Source organism: Leuresthes tenuis, unplaced genomic scaffold (assembly GCF_036924035.1).
Source record: "Leuresthes tenuis unplaced genomic scaffold, fLeuTen1.0.hap1 SCAF_2, whole genome shotgun sequence".
Taxonomy (NCBI): domain Eukaryota; kingdom Metazoa; phylum Chordata; class Actinopteri; order Atheriniformes; family Atherinopsidae; genus Leuresthes; species Leuresthes tenuis.
In genome coordinates, this window is record NW_027325356.1 from 26,281,858 (window position 1) to 26,307,794 (window position 25,937).

Here is a 25,937-nt window from a genome sequence, read left to right on the forward strand (position 1 = left end):
ACATCAGGAGGATACTTTAAGTCAAAAACAGCACAAGGAGACTTAAAGGCAGTTTGCAATCCATCTTTATTCCCAAACTTAAAAGCACAAAACTCGGACTTCTACATACGTAAAGCATTTATGAAACAAAGAAAATGCCAACAGAGACAGTTGTCATTTTTTTAAAACATGAGGAAAATCAGAGAGAAGGAATAATCACCACTTTTTTTTTTCTAGATTCTGTCCCAAAAAGTCCTTCCATCACATCTTAAGTACAAACCACTCATCACTGTTGTCCTTTTCCTTTAACCTTTAAAGCACTTGTGGTAGAACCATTAAAAAGACTTGCATTTTTATTTCATTATACTTGAATAAAGTGCACTCTCAAAAAAAAAACTGAAATAAAGTGGTTGTAGCCAAAATATATATACACAATAGTTCATTCCACGTTTGCATATCTGCAAAAGCCACCTGCAGCAAAGATTAATCGGGTTCTGTGCGCTCTGCATTTCGTGCTGCTGCGGCACCTCCGATGAACATGACATTGTCGAAGCATGAGTGAAAACTGGGTTAAGCTACCACATTGGCATGGAAAAGCCCTGCAACCTCAGATCACATGACCCATCTCACCGTGTTCACATTATCAATACTCCTCTTCGAGTTCGTCGTCCTGGTCTGAAAAGTCAACGGACGGCCTGTTGTCTCGCTCTTCGTCGTCGCTTTCCTCGTGGGGAACTGCAATCCAGAGACATCGAGTCAAATTTTGTGGCGGCGTGATAGAAAACGCGCAAAATATAAATCGGAGAGATTGTTCACTGCAGTGCACAGAAAAGCAAGAGCTGACCAACATACTTTCAAGACTGTCCATGTGTTCATGAAGAATTCTCACCAGGTTGAACAACTGGTGAGAAAGGAAACATTTGTCTTTTTCCAGATTTGAGGTCTGACACAATTCAACACTTTACTGTAATGTAATCTGACAGAAATACAGAAGAGACGGCTCTTCGGCCCCGAGTTGCGAGAGACTAATGAATGTAGCAGGTAAAAGTGTGCGTCTGCGAGCGCTTTCTCACCCCAGCTGCATCGACTGCCCCGAGGACATCGGAGAACCTCTGCTCACAGAAATGTAGCAGCACCACCAGGTAGAGGCCACTGCTGATGAACTCATCATATTCTGACTGGAGTAAGAAGAAAGGTGTTAGAATTAACACAATGCTGTTTTTTATTCTACAGCATGTAGCTCATTGTGTCTCCTGCAGTGTTTTCCATGCACATCCTTGCATGTCAGTCTTGAATAAATAAAGAGTAAATGGAACTGATGGAAACTAGTTTGCATTCTCAGAGACATTTCAAAAGCTCTCCTCAAATCTATTTGACACTCATATACCGAGAACCTGGCGCTCGCTTTAAAGTGTCATGGCTGTTTTACATGAGCCCCTTTCACACAGAGATGGTGCTTTATAACGCAACAATGTCGCCTTTGCACATTTACACCCATTAAAACTAATTATAACGCCACCCCCGTGCGTGCTTGTAGACAGCATGCTGGCATTCTGAAATCAGAGGCATGACGTGCAACATCAACACTTGGCGTTGAAAGCTATGCCAGGTTTCAGAGTTATCATTTTCGCTCCAATTCCTCAAAGGTGCAACAACAATACCGCAATCATTCTGTGTCGTTCACATAGAAGGCTGTAAATAAAGCTGCAGGAGTCGCGCTGTCAACAGGCTCGAGATACTCTACATTTCTTACTTTGGTTTATTCATCCAAAATCTGATGACATCTGATGTTATTAGAGCAGATTCGTTTATCTGTCACATTTAAATCATTTAAGTATCAGCATTCACTTGTCTCGTTAGTTTATTTTGTTGTATTCTTTCATTTTAATCCATGTTTATTTTCAACTATCAATCAATACAACAAAACACTTTTCTGTTCATCAAAACAGCTCATTTATTTCTCCAGTAAAGGGGGAAAAAAAGCACGATCAAATGATTTAGCTACAACAAATGTTCATTTTCTACATTTATTTAGAGAAGAAAGAAAAAAAGAAGACTGAAAATGTAAAATCATTTTCTCTAAAGGAGGTGAAATCACTCACTTGCACGTGTGTCCTGTACAACTCCTGAATGTTGAAGTTGTCAATGTTCAAACGCAGCTTCTCCTTACAGAGTTCACAGGTTGTTATGGCCTCGAGATTTGTGCCTGTGAAGAAAGAGATGAGGGGAAAAGAAAAGATATATGCATAACATGCGACTGTCGGATGTTGGGCAGTACTGATAGAGGCTGTCCTTCATGCGAGATCATGTTTACCGGAGCCAATTTTGGAGCGAAGCCACCTCTTGATGCATTCCTGATGGACGTACTGCAGACTGCCTGTACAGCGGCAGGGCTGAATCAGTGGATTGGATGCAGAATCCTCGCCCATCTGGCAGATTCGGCACAGGTCGCCCTCTTCTTCATCAGAATCCTCCAGCAGCAGTCTATGGGATGAAAGGATGCTAAACATTTAAACTTGTAACACAGTGTGTACAATTGACTTGTTCTGCTTTTTCAACAAGCACTTCACTTTAAGTACAGATGCTGAACTTTGAGAAAATAAAGAGGACGAGTAGCTGTTGAAATAAAATCGGCTGAAGCTGAACAGCAAAACTAAACTGAGACGCCAATCAAACGCAGCACAAGTAGATAACAAGACATTTAACTTGTGTGGGAGACGCATTACCTCTCTTTGATTTTGCGCAGCTTCTCTTGATCTCTGCTGGAGACGGTCTTCTCCTTCTGGCTCTCAACACCTCCCAACGGACCCACAGAAACTGAAATATTTTCAAACACTCCCACCCTGCGATGTGGCGAGAATGTAATAGAAGCATCTTCAAGTTCAGGTAAAATTTCATCCTCTAGTCTGCAAGCACGACTGGCACCAAAAGCATCTAACCCAACTGCTCCTTCCTCTTCTTCTTCATCCTCCTCCTCCTCCTCTTCTTCTTCTTCCTCCTCCTCCTCCTCCTCCTCCTCCTCAACATCCTCATCTTGCGATGCCTTATGATCGAGGTCATCCCACCTTCTCAATAGGTGCTGTGGATGGCTGTAGCCTTCTTGTGAATCTGAAGCTGAGTGTGTACCATCTTGCCTTGTATGTCTTCTGAGGCGGGAGAGGAGGGGAGGACAGCGGCCACGGAGGGAGGAAGACAACCAAGAGGATCTCCTTCCTCCTCCTCCACTGCTGTTGCTATTACTACTGCTAACGGCAGGCTCTCTCCACGATGCCATTCCGGGCTGCGCTAAGCCACTACGATAGCCATCACTGTTGCTTTCCTGAATAGGGGAGAGGTCTGCTCTGTGATTCCTGAGGCTACCCAAGGTCGTCTCTGACTTTCCGATGTCCGTGCCCACACTAGAAGTCCTGGCTCCATCGTCACTGTCCAGGGAATCCCCACCAGTCGATGGACTGTCATCGTCAAGGGAGCGCACACTGGAGGACCCGCTGGAAGAGTCTTGACTGGACCGCCGTGAGAACAGACGAGATAAAAGGCGACGTGTAGAGCTACGGCCGTCGGGTTCTCCACCTTCAGGAGCCGGCCTTGGGAGCGCTGCCTCAGGCCTGGCCAGGGGAGTGGTGTACCATGGGCTGTGAGATGAGTAGGAAGAAGAGGTATCCAGTGATCTGCGGTTTCCTGCTTGTTCCTGAGATGAATGGAGGGTAGATGAACCATTCGAGAAACGGCTTGAGGTTCTGCTGCTGAAGTCGCGCGCCAGTGGAGAAGTCTGCTGAGATGTGGAGGATGAGAAGTGGCGACTCAGTGAGCCTTCTCGGGCAGCGGAGGTGGAGGAGAAAGAGGAGGGAGAGTAGGTAGTTTCTTTGGGACGAGCTCCTTGTGCATATGTGGACATTACCCTGTCAGTTTGATCTGAAATGAGGGAGGGGAGAAGCAACCTGTATGAGACTGACACGTCTTTAACAACACATTTAGATAAATGTGGGTTTACGTCACAAAATGTGCTTACACAACGAGGAAACCAATCCAGGAGTCCGAGCATGTCTTTCTCTCAGACTTGAGAGGCCGGGTTCATTCTTAGTCTCTTGCTCTCGCCTGGACAACAGTGGCTTTGAGGAGGAAGATGATGGCCGTGAGCGTAAATGGCTTGAGCTCCACGACGAATCAAAGATGTCGCTTTGTTTTTCACCTGCACCTGTTCAGGAAAAGCACAGAGACAACGTAATGCACTATTTGTTCTTAATTAGTCTGGCAGTGAAATTGCTCAACAGAATTTGAGCAGACTCGACACTTCTAGATGTCCAGTATGCTGAACACAATTTCCCTGCCAGACAGAGCATTTGAGAACAAACCCCATAGACGTAGAGAAATGTCATTTTCTCAGATTAAATATCACATTTTTTTTTTTTAAAACAAGACTTTTGGAGAATCTGAACTTGATCCATGCTGAGTGGATCCACTGGAGCTACAGCACATTTGACACCCATCTATAACATTCTGTAAGGGTTGAGGTCTATAAATCACACATTACAAACGACTGTACCGCAAACACTAGTTCTTAAGGAAACACTGGATGTTGCTAATTAATTGCAGCAGGTAATGGTTATACCATTAGTGTACTGACCCAATAAAATTAACAGTTGCTAAGAGAGTTATAAAGGGAACACGGAATTGAAAATCTTGTTTAATCAAAATTAACATAAAAAACAGATCCAGTTAAAAGCTTCGACACGCCTTCTCAATCACTTTGAATTAGAAGGTCTGCCTACGACTACAATGCTCAGACCACTGTGTTGGCGAGCTCTCCAGAAAAACTTCCAGAGTGTTTAGACACGAGCTCTTTTGATCAACAGTCTTTCCTTGTGATCTTGACAAGTGACATATTCCATACCTCTACCACTGCTGAGCCCAGTACTGGAATAGGTGGATCCTGTAACTGAGGTGCTGGCCGGTCTTGAGTACAGTCCTCTGCTGCTGTATGAAAGTTTGGCCCTTTTATAATCAGCATCATCAGTGGCATTCAACAAACCAGAGCCGATTCCTGACCTCCCCTCAAAATCAGTCTGTTAAAAGAGATGGCAGACAGTACAAAGGTTATAGGAACAAAAAAACATTCAGAAAGTATTATTCCTTTAACCTCTACCCTAAAAAGGGTTTTGTACATAAAACAGCTTTGACTGCTGTAGCTTCAGTACCAGTTTGCTTCTACTGCTGAGAGGCGATTCGGCCCACGGGCGGTCGTAAGATCTGCTGGCCGACGTCAAAGAAGGCAGTTTCCAGCTGGTGGAACGACTTTCAGAGCTGCTGTAGTCTCTTGATGAGCCAAGGAGCCGAGAACTCTTCAAAAGGAGGCAAGGTTAGGCATAACATTAGTTTGTGCTCTTGTCTGAGCGTTGTTTCAATGTGCAGTTCCTCATTTTTGCTGCATCCTGTGCTCTAAGCATAAAAACAAACGTGTGAATGATGCAACACATCCTCTTGCAAACAGTTCTACAATTTGTGCTTCCTGTGTGCCAAGAAATTAAGCTATACCCAGAAAAATAAGACTAAAAGCTGAACTCAACATAGACTTTAGAAATGTTAAAGAGTGGAATTGCGTTGTAAGCAGGCCGGTGCAATTCACCAACTAAAAAAGCAGATTTGTCAGTGCGTTTTGTACCTGTAGACCACTAATGTCTGCAGCCCTTTTTTTGTAAACATTCCTGTTTAGGTTATTGGAAAGTGCTTAAGTGATTCAAGATGGAGAATGAAATTCTAAGAACTATTTTTGAAAAAAATCCACCCATCTGTGATCATATTAGCGTGGATAATAATAACAGTAAGATGAATAACAAACAACAATAGAAAGGTGGTTTATTACATCTAAACAACCAGCTTGGACTCTTCTGGAAAAAAACCCCCAAAAAATACACAGAAACCACCAGACAGGGCCCTGGTAAATAGTAACACCATCTCCTGAAACGGACCTTGATGAGAGGCAGGACTGAAATACACTCAAGGAATCTAGGCTGTCCTATAAAAAGATCTCCGAACGAAGTGTCGGCTGTTGCACCACTGATTTACGTAGTCAGCTACTGTATCATGCTCCAAAGGGAAGCTGTGAGAAAAGAGCTTCTTTGAATGTCAACTCTGTGGACCACACTAGAAAGGCAGAAGACATGCAACAACAGGGATAGGGACACCAATGTGCAGAAATTGCTGTTGATCTTGAATTTTTTTGTCCATCTTAAAGCGACACGTTTACAGGTGACGTCGTCATGACCTCAAAAAAGAAAACGTTCATCCGAAAAACCTAACGTGAAACTAGACGTGCCACTTCAACAAGAAGCAAAAAGTGACTGAATAAACGGGGTTCGTGGTCCATCTGAAGCATATATTCTGTGTGCAAACCCTCAGAGGACACGACATGTTTAATCGAAAATGGCAATAACATGTTAAATTCCTAACCGATGAGCATTCAAGTGTAATAAGCCTGTGTGCTTTTCCATCAGCCTACCTGCTTATCCATGTCTGCTTTGTAAGGTGATGATGCCCTTGGGAAGCGGTCATTATTCAGCACCGTCTCCCTGCCGTACAACCGGCTGGAGGCCAGTGATGAGGAGGAAGAGGAGACTGTCGGACTGGATGTGTAGGAGGACCTTGAGCTGGACAGACAAAAAGGAAGTCTGCGAGACCTGGAGTCCATCACGGATTGCTTTGAACCTGAAAGTCAAGAGGAAAAAAATAAAATAAATAAATAAATCAAAGGATGTTGCTGCAACAGAAAACACTAAAGACTACTGAATATTTGAAATTCTGATGTGTAAATTGGAAGTTAGCTTTCATCTAAAAGCATCCATGACGCCAAATGCAATGCAAATGCCCCATAAAGACTGCCAACAGTCGGCGACTTCTACACCCGTTTAGAAACGAGGCTTGGTGGGGCGCTGTGTTTCCATGTCGGATTTGTTGATGGAGCGCACGTGACAGTGAGTCTGTACACATAAAACTAGCCAGTATGCTCCTTCCTGGACTTGGTATCATAGTCACGGCACCTATCTTTGGGACTATGAACTCTGTCACATGAACATGACACTACCAAGCATCTACGAAGGAGAGATGCTGGTCAACAACAACAAGACACTCCCTCACACAATTTGTTATTTAGAAGCATTGTGGAGAAGAATCAAGTAAACTGCATCCTTCTCATATTGTTGCAGGTAACCCTAAAAGCTAATAAATCTGTGACAGCACCTCCTGACCTAAGAGAAAGGCCTCCTGACGTAAAGGTGGTTCTGTTTAAGTTTCTCCCTGGTAGTGATATTGATACACAGATTTTTGCTGCAGCACCTGTAGATAAAGATAGCTCAGCTGGGCAGCAGGTTGTCAGGCTGAAATGACGTGCTGTAAATAAGGCCAGATGACAAAAATAATTTATCTGAAACATAGCACTGAAAACCTTGAACCGCAGGCAACAAGATGTTCCCAAAGATCTAAATGATTCATCGTTAAAACAAAATCATTTCAGGGAATTCAAGGCCTCAGAGGCAAAGCAAGTACAGCAACTACTGTAAACATTTAAGAGTGATGTGTTTAATTACTAGTTGAAACAAATAACCCCATTATTGATAAATACAATATACCCTGAGCTGCCACTTTTTACTTAAATATTTAAAAAATAATAATAAATCAATGTAGTAAAAAGAAAAGTCTCATACAGGCTTTACAATTATATTTCAACTTCAACTTGGTGTTTTTTTACACTGTATTTTGAAGCATTTTTGTCTTACACTGATATATCTTACTGTTGATTCATGCCCAAATTAGACCATTTAAAAATAATTAGGGCCACACCATAAAACAGAAACACAAACTCCAGGCTCCAAAATGACCATAAAGATGAATCAGTGATTCTCTAATACCTCTTAATGACAGTCGAGACATTTCACACCTTGTTGATTATTACGCTGCATTAGCTTAAGCTTGCTGACTACAACATGATCACATTATATGAATAAAAAAGTCCTGGCTGACAGTTACATGGCGGATTTAGTAACGCCCTGTGATAATGTACTTTGATTGTCCCGAAATCAAATCAGCACCTGGGTGTACCTTGGGAATAATTGTTAATTAACGCCAGAAAATACTGTAGACCTTCAACGGACCTTTTGACAACCTACTTTTAGAATCGGCCAACTATAGTGCATTGGCATTAAAGATTTAGCATCAACATTAGCCTAGCGTTGTCTCCGTTAACTCATCCTGCTCGCGACTTCACGTCACTGTTGATTCTTTGCAGCTGTCAAACAAATTAAATTCCATCGCACGAGACAGCACGGTGTTAGCTAACCTAACTGCAAGACAGTAAAGTAGTTGCTGTGTTTAAAGTCAGAAAGCGTGTTGTCGAAAAATAGTTAGCGGTATGGTATCATGATAGTTTCGCTGCTGTTTTCCGACGATTCGACTTTGCAACGGCTGCCAACAGCACGGTTAGCTTCCAGCTAGCTGCTTATCTCTTCAGCTCGCTTGCCCTAACCTCCCGACATTTCACATTGACGCTAAGCTAAACATCGAATGGCGTTACACAACGACAGACAAATTACGTGAAGAAAAGCACGAAACATTATGCTTTACCAGCATATGCGCTCACCTCTTCTCTCAAGTCTTCCTTGTTTTTGCACAACAGTAACGATGGCGTCCGTGCTGGCTGGTGTTGACGCAGAAGGTTAAGTGATTTGCATTGGCCCGGAGGGAGTGGTTTAAATGGTTCAGGTAGTTGTTTGTGCACATGGTTCATCCATGGTCCGTCTCAGATGAAAGTCAGCTAAATTAACCCCGAAATTAGAAACAATAAGAAGACGCCAAACCACTCGCATTTGTGCTTTTCACTGATTCCTCAGTTAACAAGGGAACGTACGGAGATCGTTCCGCGAACGCTCAACCCTTTGTTACGTGGAGTTGCCTCAGATGTGCGTGCTCCTCGCGCTGCAATAATCACACATAGCAACGATGCTGCACCGAAGCACCGAACAAAAAATACTGCCAGGTCTCAAATCCGCTGTTAAACTTGATCAAATATGGTTGGCTCTGTGCTAAAATATCTTTTTTTCATCGCAGTTTGATTTTGACCACCCACGTGTATAATAACAGTATGGTCATAGATTAAATATAAGTCCAGATACGTCCATGCATCCGATTTCTCTGCATATGTAACTGTGACTTGTATACAAAAATACAACTGAGCCGTAATGAATTATGCCAGATAATGTTGGAGACTATATATAGCTGCAATCAACGGATTCCTTTAATCAATCAAATGGCCACATGAGTGTTTTTTTTTTTTTGCTGAGTTCGATAAAAACACGAGATGATTGCTTTATCATTGCATTAATGTCTGTACACCCAGAATTGTTTCCACAAAGAAAATATTTGTACTACTGTCAGTGACCAAAGTCACGACATTACTTTTTTTGTGACATGATAATACTTAAGGAAAATAGATACATTTATTTTTACTACAACGTATAAGAAGAATGACACACTTTGCTTTATCAGTATATCAGCTATACTACCATCATGTTTTATTGTGACTGAACTTATCAGGTCCAAGCGTGGTTCTGATGATTTGGAAGTCTCTTTAAAGACAGTCAAAATCCCACAAATGGGACTGCTGTACACAAGGTGAGGCCATTGTTTTGCAGAAATACAGAGTATTATGCACTTACAGATGTTTAAATTCAAAGCACAATTTTTTTCTAAATTTATTCTTATTTGAATATTTTTGCCATTCTCTGACCTTACTTTTTTTTTGTAGAGAGAAAAACGCCAAACGGTGTTCATGCTGAGAACTTCTGCTGTCCTTTAAGGCTTCAAAAAGGCACTAAAACAGGAAACCTCTGATGAAACTGGCACCATTCAACCTATTTTAGATGTATTCAAATGCAAGTGAACCTGTGCAAAATGCATCCTTTAATTTGTATCAGCAGAAAAAAAGGAAAAAAATCCGCTCATCACTCATGCCAAACACATTTTCAATCAGTTTTGAACCCACAAAATCCTTTTTGTCTTCAATATACAGCATGTATACATGGCAAAACAAGATCTAAATACAAATGTAATACTGACAACATTTCTGTACCACATGGACAGATCCAACAGATCCTGAATTCTGAATTAAATGTACAAACATACACAACAAACACCAACCATTGTTATCAATATTTCATCATCCACCTGCTTCCTGTTTGTGGAAATGACTATTACTTTTGACCCTGATAAGTAAACTAAGATTCTCCTTCTTCTGTTCTGTTTAATGAGACTTTCACTATCCAAATTATTCTGCAAAAGACTGTTTACCAGTTGAACTGGAGAAATCTTCACGCTTCTGAACTTAAACAAGCATTTTGAGTATTTCTTTTTAAACGGGTTTAAAGCTCTCTAGTATCCCTTCTTCATCATTTTTATTCACGTGAACTTTGTTAGTTCAAGCATAAATTTAAATGTAGGCTTTTCAGTGTCAACATAAAAAAAAAACATCTCACACTTTTTTTTAAATCTCATTTACATGTTTTGAAATGATCAAAACAACAACTGGAATCCTTCAAACACGTCACCATCTCCGCACTGTTCTGAGGAGTCAGCATCACAGCTTTACAGTGTCACAGGCCATTCGTACCTGCTGGTGACATGGTGAGGTACAGACAGAGAATGGGAGATTAACCGTAAGTGCTATTCTCCCGAGTGCGCCTCCAAGTCTGTGATCAACACATTCCCATCTGACTCCGTCGCTTGAGAGCTGGTTTGTCTATAATAAGCGCTGCCGAGCGTGGGGAGCCTCCTAAAACGAGCGGAGTTTCTCTTATACAGAAACCACACTGCTCCCGCCAGCAGGGCAAAGATCAATACGGCCACCAGCACTGCAGCAGGGATGATACCATGATGTAAACCTGAAAGACACAACACAATGAGAACACCCTCTTACTGAAGTACAAGCAAAATCTGTAATTACACATGTTTGAATCTCAGGTTACCGTTTAGCGGTTCCACTTCCACCTCAGTAACTACATCTGCAACAGAACAAGTACAAAGAAGTTTAGTACAAGCTAAAAGATCTTCTCCAAAGTGACAATATTCAAGTTTTAGTGAAGTAAGAAACCCTGATACATACACTGAGAGCTAAGTTATTATCTAAATGACAGAGTAAAAGTAAAACAAGTACAGACGTGTCAGTAAGTGTAGTTTAGGTGTGTTAGAGTGTTAGAGGTGTTTGGAGAGGAGATGTTCCATGAGGAAATAAGTCTTCAAGAGATTCTAGAAGGTAGAGAGGGACAGCCCTGCTCTAATAGCACCTGGTAGCTTGTTCCAACATCGTGGAACCACAAATGACAACAGTGGATTGTGACAACCTTGTGTGTAGAGATGGGAGAACCACACAGTGCTTCTAAGAGGAAAGGAGTGGTCAAGAAGAAGCATAAGCCTGTATGACTGAGTTCATGGTTGCAGGCATCCCACTCACTCAGTAGGCAAACATTAGTGAGCTGAATTTGATTCGGGCAAACATGAGTAGTCGGTGGAGTTGAATAAGTAAAGGAGTGATATTAGTCCTTCTTGGCTGACTAAACAACAGACGTGCTGCTGCGCTCTGGACCATGTGTAGGAGTGTCACTGTGCAGGCAGCGAGACTCTCTAAAAGAGCATTGCAGTAATGCACAATCTTGGGTATTTATACCATCTGCTATGACTACACTGGCATTACTTCTCAGTGAAATGTGATCATAACTATGATAGGAATTGAAATATTTAATGTGAATGAGTGTTTATAGGGGCTGCACTGTGGTGCGGTGGTTAGCACCGTTGCCTCACAGCATGAGGGTTCCAGGTTTGATCCCCACCTTCCATGTTCTCCCCGTGTATGCGTGGGTTCTCTCCGGCTTCCTCCCACCATCCAAAAACATGCATGTTAGGTTAATTGGTGACTCTAAAATTGTCCTTAGGAGTGAGTGTGTGCATGCATGGTTGTTTGTCTTGTTTGTCTCTGTGTGACCCTGTGATGGAATGGCAACCTGTCCAGGACACCTCTCACTCAATGACTGGTGGGATAGGCTTCAGCCCCCCCCCGCGACCCGACAGATTAAGCGGGTATAGAAAATGGATGGGTGGAGTGTTTACAGTAAATTTGACCCTCCTTTTAAGTTTCTAAAACTTAAAACAGTCATTTCTTCCTGTGAAAGCACATCCACCCTGAGTGAATGAACAAATCGTTTGACGTCCAGGAAAAAGTGATGAGGCATCATTGCAGCATCTGCCTGGCCTGTTTGGGAGAGTCTTTTCTGCTTTGTATCAGCTGTAAACACAGGGAATCATTCTCATTCAGCTGGAGATTTGCTTGTGGACATTTGGCAGCTGCAAGACCAGTTTTCACTTTCTGCTGTGCATTTGGTCCCCATCAAGTTATAAGGGCAAGACTTTGAATTTAGCTGCTGAATTCTCCACCAGATTCACCAGATAACTGCAAGACGTGTTCACAAATAGCAGTTCAGGAGGTAGCCCGCACTTAGACAAGGCAAGTTTATTTGTCAAGCACAATTCGTACACAAGGCAATTCAAAGTGATTTACAGCGTCATAAAATCACAAGAAGACAAATAACATTATTCCATAAAATATAAAAATAATCATTATTTAATTAAATTAAAAGCGAAGAGTGCAGATAAGATGCTTTAATTTGTCATATGCACAGCTAAAAATACCTGATTTCGGCCTGGATTTAAACATTGTCAGTGTTGAGGCCTGTCTCACATCTTCTGGAAGACTGTTCCAGATTTTAGGAGCATAAAACTGAAACACAGCCTCACCTTGTTTAGTCCTGACTCTGGGCACCAGCAGGAGACCCCTCCCTGAGGTTCTCAGAGTCCGAGTTAGTTCATATGGCTCTAACATGTCAGAGATGTACTTTGGTACTAGACCATGAGGAGACTTGTACACGAGCAGAGCTGTTTTAAAGTCTATTCTCTGAGCAACAGGAAGCCAGACCTCTGCAGACCTGAGCACTGGACTAATATGGTCGTATTTTCTGGTTCTTGTCAGGACTCGAGCAGCAGCGTTCTGGATGTACTGCAGCTGTCTTACAGCCTGTTTAGAGCCCAGTGAGCAGGCTGTTACAGTAGTCTAACATGCTGGAGACAAACGCATGGAGTAGCCTTTCTAAGTCTGGTTGAGACACTATCACTTTGATTCTGGCAATGTTTTTTAGATGGTAAAAAGCTGCTGATGTTATTGATTTAATGTGGCTGTTAAAGTTCAGGTCTGAGTCCAATATTACCCCTAAGTTAGAAACCTAGGGGTAATATTTGACTATACCTAGGGGTAAAGTGTGATTAGGTGACTAATCACACTTTCTCTTTGTTTCTGTTTGTTTAGCTGGAGAGACTTGTTTTGCATCCACACACTGATCTGTTCGATGTAGTATCTACAGGCCTGTGTTCTCCTGCCTTAGTTACTGAGGGTAACAGCAGAGTCTGGTTGTAATCACTGGATTCATCAGTATCAGCACAGGATCTGTTACAACCCGGCTGCAATAAAAAGAGGAGATAAGAAAGCACAGGTGCTTGTTTACTTTTGAACTCACTTTTGATACAGTTGTAGTTTCACCATAGCATACCAACATCACATCTTAGTGTGGCCGAATTCTCAATTCAGCAAGCATGTATTAAGGATAAGCCTTCAGACCTAAAAGACAAATAGGGCAAGCATGTGCAGAAGCTACAGACCAGTAAGTCAACCACTAAATCCAACACTCAAATCACCAAATGAAGCAACAGACAGTCTGACAAAGTGATATGACTCACCACACACTTCAATATCTAACTTTACCTCAGACAAGACAAAAAAAACCTCGACCATTTCAAAACACAGAGCTGCTACACAGAACAGACACCAGTAACCTTTAACTGACGCAAAAATGACAACAAACAGAGTATTAGTCATGCAAAGTTACAACAAATTATCCAAGCAACAGTGAAGTGTTGTCATGAACAAATGATCAAATACAAAATGGCACCATTCCACAACAAGATACTAGAACCCCAAGTTTCAGTGAATCAAACACACAACTAACTAACCACAAACTGCAAGACAGACCAAAACACTGTGATCACAGCTAGTGTTACTCCTTATGGCACAAACAATGTTACTGATTCTACTCATTTTTACTCATTTACAAGAAAACTCTGAGCCGACTCCTCCAAATCACAAAAGATCCCATCACAGAAAAACTAAGTACACCCACCTCATCATCATAACCTGTAAATATGATGTAGGTGCCATGCATAGTGAGCATGTCTACACAGGTGGAGCACTAACACCAAATGCCAGCTCACAGACAGCTCCTGGACAGAAAGCATGACCATCAGTTGCAAACAAAAATGAGTTCAGCTACGCTACAAGGTCTTACTAAAAGCCCCACACAAGCTGAAAATTCAAACAACACAAGTTAGAAAAATCTTGCTTTCAACCTGGTATTTCAGGCGTGAGGTGACTTTGAACACTAAGCTTGAAAGCAGGCAGAAGACCAGAGATACAGCCCACCACTGAACTCTAAACTTATTCCCACAAAAATATGATCACAAAAACAAAGCAAAACAACAAGCACATGCTTTGATGGTTCTCTTAAAAGGTACAGCCATTTAAGAGAATTATCACACTGAAGTCCTTTCACAGTCCAAAGTCTCTTCAGCTACCACTGCAAGGACAGTGAAGATGTGAAGGGGCGGAACGAATCCCTTTCACATGAGAGTAGTCATGTGATCAGTTGTGAATACAGAAACATTGTTTACAACATCTTTAAACTTTAAACACATACTTGATTCTTTTTTAAAGCTTCCTTTGCTTGCCCTAAAGGAAACCCTCCCCTAAAGAGAATTGTGACACACACTTGATCTACTTAAAACTTTACATTTTTATACCAATGGAACATACATCTAATTCTGTTTTTTTTTTTAAGCTGAGCTCTGTGACATTGGTGTATAACTGTTAGAACCTGTAGTGAAAGGGAACCAAACAATAACCCAGCTTGTTCTATAAATCTGCCCACTATTGTGTCAGAAGGCCGTCTACAAGGTAAAGCCTTCTTTTCTACTTACCTGAGATAATTTTGCAGATAAAGCCGAGCCGCTCTGTGCATGTTGATAGATGCCACACACCATCAACCACCCTTGTGGTAACACAAGCATCTGCAGTTAACCGTTTGGTGTCTGGGCCTTTGTTGGCCCAGTTGATGTAGTCCATTGGTGAGCCGTCTACCCAGGTCATAGAATCAGCTAGAACAAGATTCCACAGTTAAGTGAAGCGGGTTTATGAAATCTGAGAGCTACACAAGAGTGATAGATTCTTACTGTCTATGTTGAAGTGCATCCCCAACCAAACGGTCTGGTGAAGGAACCCCAACGACCACAGCTGCTCCAGAACAAAGCGATTCTCTGTCTCACTCTCAATGGTCAGGACGTCAGAGGTGTTGACTGGAGGGTAACAGCAGCACAACAAACTCATAATTGTTTCTCTGTAGTTAAAATAATATTTAATTTTTTTTTCTTTCTACTTGCTGAATGGCAGAAAATATTTCTTGATCCAAACATCAAGTTTGTGCACTATATGCAAAATGACAACCAGGTATCTCTGATGTCAAAGTGTGGGGTTGGGAGGCAACAAGCTGATACTCAAGCAAAAAATCACATCAGAAATCACAAATGTAATTTACACTTGCCTGTAGATGGACTTTAAATCTATCTTTAAGAAAGACTATTTTCTTCTGTTTCCAATTCTATGTGTAAACTAAGCTGTGCTAAGCTAAGTTACGCTAAGCTAAGTTGCGCTAAGCTAACAGGGTGCTAGCTGGAGCTCATATTCGCTCATAGTTGTATTGACGCCTTAAGACAGTAAAGCAACAATATGTTCAACTATCTCCATAAAACACACTTAATAAGTAATGAATATTGCGACACAATCGAAACTGAAAGCACACAATACAGTGATATTATTCTACACAGAGACAACTTTTAAGAACAGACAATAACAAACAGAAAACATGTCATTTCAGAAAACTTCGCAAATACTTTGAGAATACAAACTAACACTAACATTTCAGAAAACTACAAATCAGAGAAGACAAACAAATTATCTAACCACACCAACAAAACATAGAACCACCAAAAAAAGATTGAAACATGTTTTTCTTTTCTTGTCAAAAGTGGTACTTTTTTTTTAGTTATTTCTGTTTCATTGTGTTTTCTTAAATGTTTAGTTTGCCTTCAAGGCTTCATTGAACATTGTGTTTTGTTCATGTTTTATGCCACGTTTTCTGATTTTTTTTTCTTTCTGAAAAGTCGTTTCTTGACAGAAAAATGAAAACGCACAAACATCCAATTCTACAAAGTCAACTGAAGTTACACCTTCTGAGTACCTTACCTTTATGCCTGCAGTGCTCTCTTGACTCTTCAAAAGTCAGTTTCTCCACCACAGGCTCAAAGTTGTAACAGCCGTGTGCAAACTTCACCCAGGTGGACGGACATGCTGTCTCATATGAGACAAATGGTTTACTGCCTGCGAGAGACAGTGGGAGAATGCAGAAACTGCTGTTTATGTTTCAGACATTTGAATACAAATAGAAGAAAGGAAACAACTGACAATACACAGTGATGAGTGATCAGATTTTCATGCTTCACTGAGATGGCACTGACTTGGCGGGGGGATGTGACACAAGGCTCCTGGTAGTGTAGTTTCACAGTCAGCTCTCCGCCAGCCTCCGCTCACATCCATGTACACACACTCTCCAGTCACAAAGTCGTCATCGTCGTCAGCTGGGTCCCAGTGTGTGTACACTGTGTCACTGCCATCTGACCACTGATAATTGATGCCACTCTGTAACGATTCACAGTCACCAATTTATCTGGTGAAAAGCTACACTTGTGTGGATATGGCACATTAATTGTAAATTATCCAGTTTTCAGAAGGTATTTGTGTGAGTGTCAAGACAAAGAAGAAGCCAATCAGATACCAACACTACACTAAAAGCCAGAATGAAAAGAAACACATTTCTGAGGCGTATCCACCCATTGATTCACATGCTGTGACAAACGTTCAACTGTTCCATCGTATAACAATCCTGTAGCATGAAAAGAAGTGGTGCTAGTTATTTGTTAGCAAGGAAGTTGGATTGTGAATTGATGGTGAACTGATAAGTGTAAAGACAATGGAGAAAAATAGAGTAGCACGGGAATAGCCTATCCCTCACTTCCTGTGTTCATTTCTTTCTTTGACCACACTATTGCACAGGGGCTGAGTAATACATGAATCCCAATGTTAACTCTGACTGTTTGCTGGGAAAACACATGTCTGTAAATAGAACATCTCTACTGGGTTAAAGGGCCAGGAGAAAACTCCCAAGGTCTACAAAAAACAACAGAAACTATGTAAAACAAACTAAACAAAACACATTCTCGTTAGAGGTCTGTTCAAATAATCTTTTGGGATTTTCTGTCATACTTTTCTTTGTAATTCAGAACTGTGGGTAACAGATTTTCTTACTCAGATTTAGTTCCAACTCTAAGCTTTTTGTGAGCACACATTACTCACACACAATTAAAAACCTGTAAATGTTCCCGTTCTTAGAGATCAGTAATAATCAGTCAGTCTAATGTTGGGCTGCAGACAAATCCAAAAACTACTTCTCTGAAGATACACTAGAAAAACAGACACGCACACACACTTTGTCACACCGTAAAGATATACAGAACAAATTCTTATAAAAGAATACATACGTCTTGACTATACAGTCCGATCCAGTGTGGGGCTGCCAATCTATTGACAAGTACAGTGAGGAAAGCCTGGTGGTAGGCATCTGTAACGCTCACTAGGTCAGCATCATTCTCTATGCACATATGCATCGCGTCGTACCAGCTCATGTTGCCAGATACAACCTTGTAGCTGCGGCTCCTGTACTCAATATTGTCAGGGAGCGGGTGGTGATATGAGTGGGTGGGGGGCTTGGAAGTGTCTGCAAGAAGAGAGAGAAAAAAGAGGAGTGTTGAGAGAAGGTAACGTACTGAAACAATGCGTCAGACGGATTATTTCAAGATGTTAATGTTTTGAATAAGGAAACTAAAAGGAGGATTGATTTAAGGAAAAGTTTGGCAATTTTTGGCCTTAGATTTGGAAAAGTTTACTGAATACCGGTTTGTCTGAGTCATTACTGAGAGGTTGCCAAACCACAAGTCAAAACTCCAGGAGTCCAAGAAATAGTCTTAATTTATCTGGTTTGTTTGTGAGCTTCAGATATGCTGATTGGCTAATTACTGTTATCTGGGGACCAATGGAGAGAGCTAGGTCAGCTGTTTCCAGTCTTCATGCTATTCTGACTGTATACCGCATGTCTTAACTTAAATTTGAGAAAATTTAGAGGTAGGTTTGGTAAGGCTACATTAATATTGAAATTTGAAATATTTTGCATTTTCAGTTTTGACTTCCTGATTTTTTTTTACCCATGAGTATTAGCAGACATTTAGTCATTTCTATGGTAATGCTCTCCAAGACCACCTTTAGTTTGGCCTAAGAGAGGAATGCAGCTCAAATTGATTTAGACCAGCTGACGGCCAGCAGAGGTTTTCTCACCTCTTCAAAATGAAAAATTTCTTATTTGCTTTGGTCGCCATCCCGTGAGCCTGGGCCTGCCACAGTGAGGACTTGAGCCTCTTGACTTAGGATTGTTGATACAGTTTCCATACCAATGCTGTGTGGCTGATAAAGTTTAGCCACAGACGTGACAAAGAACTAACATATATTAAGTGAAAAACAATGATAAGTAGTCCTATATTGCACACACTATGAAGATATGCTGCAAGAAAACAATTAATCTGACGCCTGTAGTGAACTGTTATGAGCAACAAAGCTTCTGTTATTAGAAAAATGAGGTAGGCTTGAAATAAAGGATCCAGTACTGTAAGTTTGGATGAATCCTCTGTGTAGCGTTCATATTTAAATGGAATTTCACCAAAGTTTGTTTGAAAGTGGACCAAAACCCATCTTTTAAAGTGGTCTCTTTCTGATTATTTGGTGCACACAAGGGTTCACATAACGGAGTTCACACTCCTTCGAATCATCCACACTAACAGAGCAATCACACTAGGGTTTGTTATTAATCAAAACAACACCTCTCAAGTGTGCACGCACCGTTACTGTGCTGTCCCAGGTTTTACCTACACCATACACATGATTCTGTATTCATTCAGATGACTTGTGCTCCTTGCAGCTGTTATTTTCCTTCTGGAGTAGTACTGATGTTTTTGCCAATGTTTGGCAAAAAGTGAAAGTTTCAAGGGCAAAGAACTGAATGCAGGCAGAACCTGAAATTGTGTAAAAGATCATTTAATATATGAAAGCTAGAAAAGCCTCAGTGAAGAACAACCTGGTTGAACATAAAGAAGAAGAAACTGATGGAAACTTACCTTGAGGTTTTTGACAAACAAATCCATATCCGCTCTCGCTGCACTTCTCATCGTACCATTTCCCAGTCAGGTGGAAGTTGTGGTTGTTGGACAAAACAGTGCAAAGTGGTTCGTCAGCAAAACCACTGAGCCACTCATCGTCCTGAGAGTCACACAGAAACAGACAAAAGCATTTTGTATGTGTGACGTTTCAGCTTAAACATCTTTACAATCATTATCACATTACAACCAGTATTGTATGCAAGCTTTCATGGTGGTTGTAACGTTTCTCACATTGTAGAGGGTAAAACATTTATTTTTAATCACCTTCTTTTCTAGAATTGAGCTAGAGCAAGTGTTTGGTCCATCTATGGTTCCAGATGTAAAAGTCCTGGTTGTTTCCTGCCTAAATGAATTCAGCTTGCTTGGATATACACAAATCTCTTCCAAGTTCAATTATCTATTCATCAGTAAAATGGCAAAAGGTACAATAACTTTACATCAAAATGTAAAACGGTGAAATCCAACCACCAGGATTACAATGTTGTTGAGTTTACAATTATGAATAAGTTTCAGAACACGGTCAATTTGATTGTATATACCTGAAGAGCGATGTTGCACACTATATTATCCAGTCTCTAAAAACCAAAAGATTCAGAACATTTTTTGAAAAGTCACAACTCTGCCGTCGACTCGTGAGGGACATCCATTCATACAGTCAATATGAAATATTCACTAGGACTTACAGTGAGGTAGCTCTTTGGTTCAATGGGAGACCAGTTGGTGTAGCTGACTGGTTTCCCATTGGTCCATTTCATGGTGTCCTCATCCCGCAAACCAATCCACACACCTACAGAGCTCCCCTGAAGCAACATGGTGATGTACGCTGCAGAAATGAAGGCATGACAACAGATAAATAAAAACAAAAATAAAACCTTCTGTTGTTTGGATATGAAATGAGCAAATGTCACACACTTCGCTTTGCTTCTACCTTGTTCAATCTCATCTTCTATGGCAACCAGGGAGCCCTCAAACGAGGAGCAGATGGACTGGGCGTCTTTCCAACTCTTTCCCTCCTTTGGACTGCCAGGGAGGTGAAGCAAAAGACACTGCCAACACACACACATCCCACGCAAAACATGAACATCATGTGAAATGCTAATCAGTATTCCCACAACACCACTATGACTTTTGTTTGGATTACTCATCACTAAAACTTACAAATGTTAGACGCTAAGGCAAAAGGGAAAATAAGAGCTATACTTGTTGAAAGTAAATTTGAGAAAAATTAAATAAGGGCAACAACACTGTCTCTGTTAATGCAGAATCAGCAATTCAAATGCATGTTTTTAAACCAGTTTAGCAGCCTATGTGAACAAAGTGACCAACAAAACAACAACTTACTCTTTGCTGAAAGAGATAAAGAATAACTATAATCATGCAAATTCAGCGTCCATTTGACCACATTTAAAACTTCTACCCGACTATATTTTAGATTTAGACAATACACTTTTGCGGAAAATATTACCAAAAATAGGATAATGGCTTCTTGTGATTTAAGAAACAATCAGCTGGTGTGTTTGAGGTTGACTCAGTTGAGTACCATCAGCAGGAGGTTATTCTCATGTTGACAATACACCACACTCAGAAACAGTGAGTGGAAACACAAACATCCTGCTTCAACAGCAGAATTCTGCTTTAGAAAAGTCGATCACTTGTTGGGGAAAATGGGGTGGAATGAGCCACAGTTTTTACTCTGTCAGTATAGAGCAGTAGAGGGTAGTCGTGTTTAAAGAATGGACAATCGTTTGACTTTAAAATAATTTATGCCACCTTTATAAGACTGAGCGGAAAATTAAAAACTACAAAAACGCAGTCCTCACTGCTTTTTTACCAGCACCAACATGCAAAGCCATAGATATATTATGACAATTCTGTGAGGGTAATTTTAATTTAAAGCATTATTTGAACCTTGTGTCCGAAGTACAGCCATTTTTCTGGACATCCTCCGATGTAGTGAGGCTCCCTGGGGGTCTCCAACACGGACACGGTTTTTCTCTTGCACACGTAGCCGTGGGAGTCGCTGCATTTACTTGTCGACCACTTCCCTGCAACATGCCAAGATAGTCTCAGTGCTAGCGTGCGTTAGTATATGTAAATCATAGCATGTGTGAACATGCAATTACCTGTTGAAGAAGACATGGTGATACACATCCCGTTTTTTCTATGGCCACTGTGAAAACTTCCATCAGCCCAGTTTTGAAATTCTACTTCTGTCTTGTCACTCCACCTGTAAAAGAAGTTCACAATGAACAGGGTCACAGCTGATCCCCTGCTCTGAGTAACACCCTCGGGGAGTTTTAATGCATGTAAGTTATGTCGTAAGGATCCTGCCATGATTGTGACTTTCCCCTTACAACCTCTGATCAGATAAGGACATACAAACCAAGAAATGGTGAGGGGCAGGATTTCTTTATTTCCTCACATCTCTCCATTTATGGAATTCTTTGCCACTTTCCCCGTGTGGCTTTCAGATATGTAACATGCTGTTGACTGTGTCAGAAAATGTCTCAAGACCTTCTGAGTTCTCAGTTTCATACAATTCCTGTTAGACTAACATGCTATTATGAGTTCGGTTCGACTAACACAATAATCTTTTTTTCAATAATAATACAACAATCGTTTTTTGACAGCACGCTTAGTAATCACAATTCACTTTTGTGAACTGGTGTCAGTGGTATAAACTTGAATATTCATTAATGTTGAAAAGAGTACTGGAGTTAAATTAATTACGGAAGCAAAACAAGTTTAACAGGCATTAAAAACACTCACATACCTGACCTCCGCTCCAGGCAGGCCAATGGACAAGCCGATCCACCAGTCAGTCGGGCCCAAGGAGAGCTGAAAGCACACAGTGAACAAAACAGGGCTTAAAAAAGAAAGAGCTTTACTTTTACTCTCCATCTTTGCAAACAAGTTCTCCCATTCAGGCGCCCTCCTTGTCCCGTGCTTTGTGTCTCGTTTTGTGCCCATTATCCCCCCACAGACTGATCCAAACAGGCTGCTGCCAACAGGCAGCCTTTTTCCTTACTCCCTCTGTGTGGGAGCACTCAAGCATTCATCTTAGCTTGCCGACGTGTGTCTGCAAACACTTGAGTTTGTATGAGAAAAGAGGGTGTCATTGTGTTCATACTTGTAGGTTTTTCAGTGAGTATGTAAACTGTTTGAAGAATAGATCTTTAGGGCCATTCAGTGAAGGCACACCTCTGTGATTAAGGCGATTTCTTTGACTGTGTACTCTGAAAAGTTTGAGTTCTTAGTATCACTCAGTGGAGTTACATGGCACTGTAAAGAATCGGATTAATGGCTAAATAACAATAAGACTGAGTTATTAAGTTCATATATATACCTTAGTCTGACAAAAGATTGGACCGGATCAGGTTACTCACAGTCGAATTAAGATAACTCGGTTGATAGTCACACTAAATGTACACGGTGAAGCATGTTGTGAATTGGATCGAGCGTTCTGCGTATGCTCGAGATGTTTTCTCGGGATCGTCACCCGGACGTCGAAGGAAAGAAAGAAACAACGCGATGGAGAATGCGCTGTTGTGCATCGCATTAGTGCCATAACCATGCTCATCACAAACTAAATGTAGAGGGACGTAGCTTCATCTTTCTCGAATGCCTGAGTTTGTTGTTGTTGGTGGTGGTGAAGGGGTGAACTGGAAATGGCTCTATTAGCGATAGTTAAAATGGGTACAGCGCCACCTATCGTAACGGGGTATGACATGCTTTGTGCCAGTGATTCCATTTATTCACGCCATGTATACTTGGATAATTGCCCTTGCTCAAATAAGGAACATTATCCAACTATAGCTATAATCTAATTAATCTCATCATGTAGACCTACTGTCTGAGATCACTCATCAGATGATGAGGAACATTCAAAGAAAGGTTGAGTCTATGTCAAATGTAGCTTCACTTTATGCACAATGTATGAGAGGTTAAAAAGTAGTAAACCTGTCAGTAGTAACTACAAAATCTGATAATGGAAATGAATGATTTTACCGCAGCGTGTTGACAAAATAATTGTAAAGTAGATACCATCTAACAAATCTTCACGTGTCACTCTGATGATGTAAATCAGACTATTAAACATGGCGTGACTAACCCGCCGCAAGCGCTCCTTGATGAAATGAAGCTCGTCTCTGGAGTGAATGGACAGCAGATGGGCTCCCATCATCTGACAGGCCAGAGAAACAGAGTGCCAATTGAAGGGCTGCTTGGCCAGCAGGTACTCTGCTCCACGGTAAAACACCCAGGGCTCACTCTCTGCAAGTAGTATGAAGAAATGTTTTCAAGTAGTACAGTGGAACTAATGTGTCTTAAACACAGCTCTAATTACTGACAAACTAATAATATTTTACATTCGATAATGCTGTTCCACTGTGAAGGAATCTATTTTATTGACTCAGATTTAATCAAGACACACTGTGTTGAGGACTGCTGCTCAACTGATACAAAAGATAAACTCTTAGCTAAGACAGAAAGAACAGGAAGCCACTAATGAACTGGAGGTGAAGTCAGTGTCTGCAGTGGTAACACAGCAGATAGCCAGTATTTGGCTTTTTGCATCTATACACGTGTTCTCCCAGCTCACTATAAAGTAAGGTAATTCAACTCCTACACAGCTGTCCACATCTGCCTGTGGGTATATTCACAAGAGGGTCTCCCACAAAGACTGGGATAAGTCCAGAGTAAACTCTGCTTTGGAGATATTTGTGGTCATCCAGGTCATGGTAATCCTAAATGCTTAAACAGAGAGAAACTACAATTCCTTTTATTTTCTTACCGAAAAAGGCTTCTTCTGTTCTGACAGTCTGTTTGAACTTTTTAGTAAGAGGAGAAACGTTTAAGAACTAAAGCACTTAGGAGTCAGAACGATCTACAAGCTGCTTTAAGTGTTCGAAGCGAGGTGTCGCTTTTAGATCACCAGTAGATCTTTGTTCCAACCATCAAATTTAGTCATGAGCTTTTAGTAGTGACTGTAAGAATGAAAATGCAAATACAAGCAGTGGAAATGAGCTTCCTCCAAAGGATGGCCGAAGAACTCAGTGAACAGGGAGGGGCTCAGGGTAGAGTCGCTGCTCCTCCACATTAAAGGGAGACAGCTGAAATGGTTGGGCATCTGGTTTGGGCATCTGATCAGAATGTCCTCCACACACCTTCCACAGTAGGTGTTTTGAACCGTGTTCAACTTTGAGGAGGCCTTGAGGCACACTATTGGCTCTTGGCTGGCTTGTGGACGTCTTGGTGTCCCCTGGGAGGACCTAGAGGAGGTGGCTGGGGAGAGGGAGATCTGAGGATTTCTGCCAAAAACTACTTCAAACTGCTTGTTATGCCAACTGAATGTGCACGTAGGTATTTACATATGCATGTCGGCCCATAAGTCCATTTGGGTATGTAAAGTTTCTTGCATTTCTTAAGGTGGGCCAAAACAAACTAATACATTTGCTTATACGAATTTGATTTAAAAATTTAAAAAACACATTTTTTAAGTAAGCAGTTCATAAGAAAGTTTCTATGGCCTGTGCATCCAAAAACAATTTGACTTACGCTCAGTGTACCAGTAGGGTTTCTTTAGTTCATCACCTGCAATATAAAACAGTTTAGTGAATAAAACAGCGCTGATGTGTGTCAATACAGTATGATGTGTAGAGAGAGGTATTATGTGGGTTTTTACCTCTGAAGAGCTTGCAGATCCACTCGTGCTTGGTGTCACAGGGCTGCGGCTTCAGAGAGTTGGTCAGGTCACTGTACACAGCACAGTCCCTCCTGTCATCCTCTTCATTCTTATCTTCAATGAAAGACGTCACCACCTGCATGAGACAAAACAAAGGTTTAGTAATGCACATCTTTTGAATATAACAAAGTGTAGATAGGCGTTAATGAGCGCCTTTAAGTACTTACCGGAGAACCATCAGACCACTCCCAGACTCCAAGATGTTCAGGGTCTCTCTTGTTTAAACCCATCCAGAACCAGCGACCCTCTGTTCTAAAAACAACACAAAAAAAGAGCAGAAGACAAACACACTGCAACGTAAATCCGTATGAGAAAACTTTAACTTTTCAAGATGTGAACTTTGACAGTGTGCCTCTCCATCACTGGGAAAAACAGCTTTGGTTCAATGACAGTGAATAAAAAAAGTTTAGAATAGCTTCTAGTCTTTCTGAGCTTCAGCCTTAGATTGCATTCAAAATTGGCTACTGATGAGAGCTTAAATTGTTGAATTAGTTTACTGGCCATTAAAACCTGCAGCTCAAGTTCTATCCTTGACCAAAATATTGAAAATTCGATCTCATGCCTCTCAACTGGATTAACGCAATGGTATTAAATGCAGCTACTACACTTTCTCTACTACTCCACTTTTAGCAGCATTGTAATTATTTTATATCTAATTTACAATTTAAAGTTGCTCCGAGCAACTTGAGGTCCTGAAACT

The 25,937-nt window shown here is 41.2% G+C and overlaps 2 protein-coding genes across 5 annotated transcripts in view; both read right to left on the reverse strand.

Moving 5' to 3' along the window:
- Window positions 1–47: 47 nt before the first annotated feature.
- Window positions 48–8,897, reverse strand: marchf7 (membrane-associated ring finger (C3HC4) 7). Of its 3 annotated transcripts, none has more exons than XM_072380824.1 (11): window positions 8,593–8,897; window positions 6,476–6,681; window positions 5,175–5,318; window positions 4,871–5,042; window positions 3,989–4,174; window positions 2,706–3,891; window positions 2,294–2,463; window positions 2,082–2,185; window positions 1,053–1,157; window positions 832–880; window positions 48–714 (listed from the first exon to the last, which is right to left on the reverse strand). In XM_072380824.1, exons 1-11 carry the CDS (start codon window positions 8,753–8,755, stop codon window positions 623–625), a joined length of 2,577 nt encoding a protein of 858 aa, XP_072236925.1. In that variant the 5' UTR covers window positions 8,756–8,897; the 3' UTR covers window positions 48–622. The 3 variants fall into 3 exon arrangements, with proteins under 3 accessions (XP_072236925.1, XP_072236927.1, XP_072236926.1); XM_072380826.1 differs by having other exon boundaries at window positions 8,609–8,692; XM_072380825.1 differs by having other exon boundaries at window positions 6,476–6,673; window positions 8,593–8,674.
- A 1,009-nt stretch (window positions 8,898–9,906) lies between these two features.
- The window catches only part of pla2r1 (phospholipase A2 receptor 1), a 28,108-nt gene continuing 12,077 nt past the window's right edge, over window positions 9,907–25,937 (reverse strand). Inside the window, exons 14-30 of one of the 2 annotated variants that reach the window (XM_072380827.1) lie at window positions 25,405–25,489; window positions 25,178–25,313; window positions 25,051–25,086; window positions 23,606–23,766; window positions 22,268–22,332; window positions 21,618–21,721; window positions 21,403–21,539; window positions 20,423–20,540; window positions 20,178–20,317; window positions 19,453–19,594; window positions 17,770–18,005; window positions 16,690–16,870; window positions 16,418–16,552; window positions 15,349–15,471; window positions 15,097–15,273; window positions 10,989–11,024; window positions 9,907–10,904 (exon numbers count right to left, since the gene is read on the reverse strand). In XM_072380827.1, the coding sequence (XP_072236928.1) occupies window positions 10,687–10,904; window positions 10,989–11,024; window positions 15,097–15,273; window positions 15,349–15,471; window positions 16,418–16,552; window positions 16,690–16,870; window positions 17,770–18,005; window positions 19,453–19,594; window positions 20,178–20,317; window positions 20,423–20,540; window positions 21,403–21,539; window positions 21,618–21,721; window positions 22,268–22,332; window positions 23,606–23,766; window positions 25,051–25,086; window positions 25,178–25,313; window positions 25,405–25,489 (2,230 nt within the window). In that variant the 3' untranslated portion in view covers window positions 9,907–10,686. Of the gene's footprint in view, window positions 10,905–10,988; window positions 11,025–15,096; window positions 15,274–15,348; window positions 15,472–16,417; window positions 16,553–16,636; window positions 16,871–17,769; window positions 18,006–19,452; window positions 19,595–20,177; window positions 20,318–20,422; window positions 20,541–21,402; window positions 21,540–21,617; window positions 21,722–22,267; window positions 22,333–23,605; window positions 23,767–25,050; window positions 25,087–25,177; window positions 25,314–25,404; window positions 25,490–25,937 lie in introns of those variants that run through there. The other variant, XM_072380828.1, reaches the window with a different exon arrangement.

What these genes read in the sequence shown, in the direction of transcription:
- marchf7 (XM_072380824.1), bottom strand. Translation starts at nt 8,755, where the DNA reads ATGAACCATGTGCACAAACAACTACCTGAACCATTTAAACCACTCCCT. An exon ending in TCAGCAGTAGAAGCAAACTG is followed by an intron (nt 5,043 to 5,174) that starts GTACTGAAGCTA and finishes CTCTTTTAACAG; the next exon opens with ACTGATTTTGAGGGGAGGTC. An exon ending in TGTACAGGACACACGTGCAA is followed by an intron (nt 1,158 to 2,081) that starts GTGAGTGATTTC and finishes TTCTTACTCCAG; the next exon opens with TCAGAATATGATGAGTTCAT.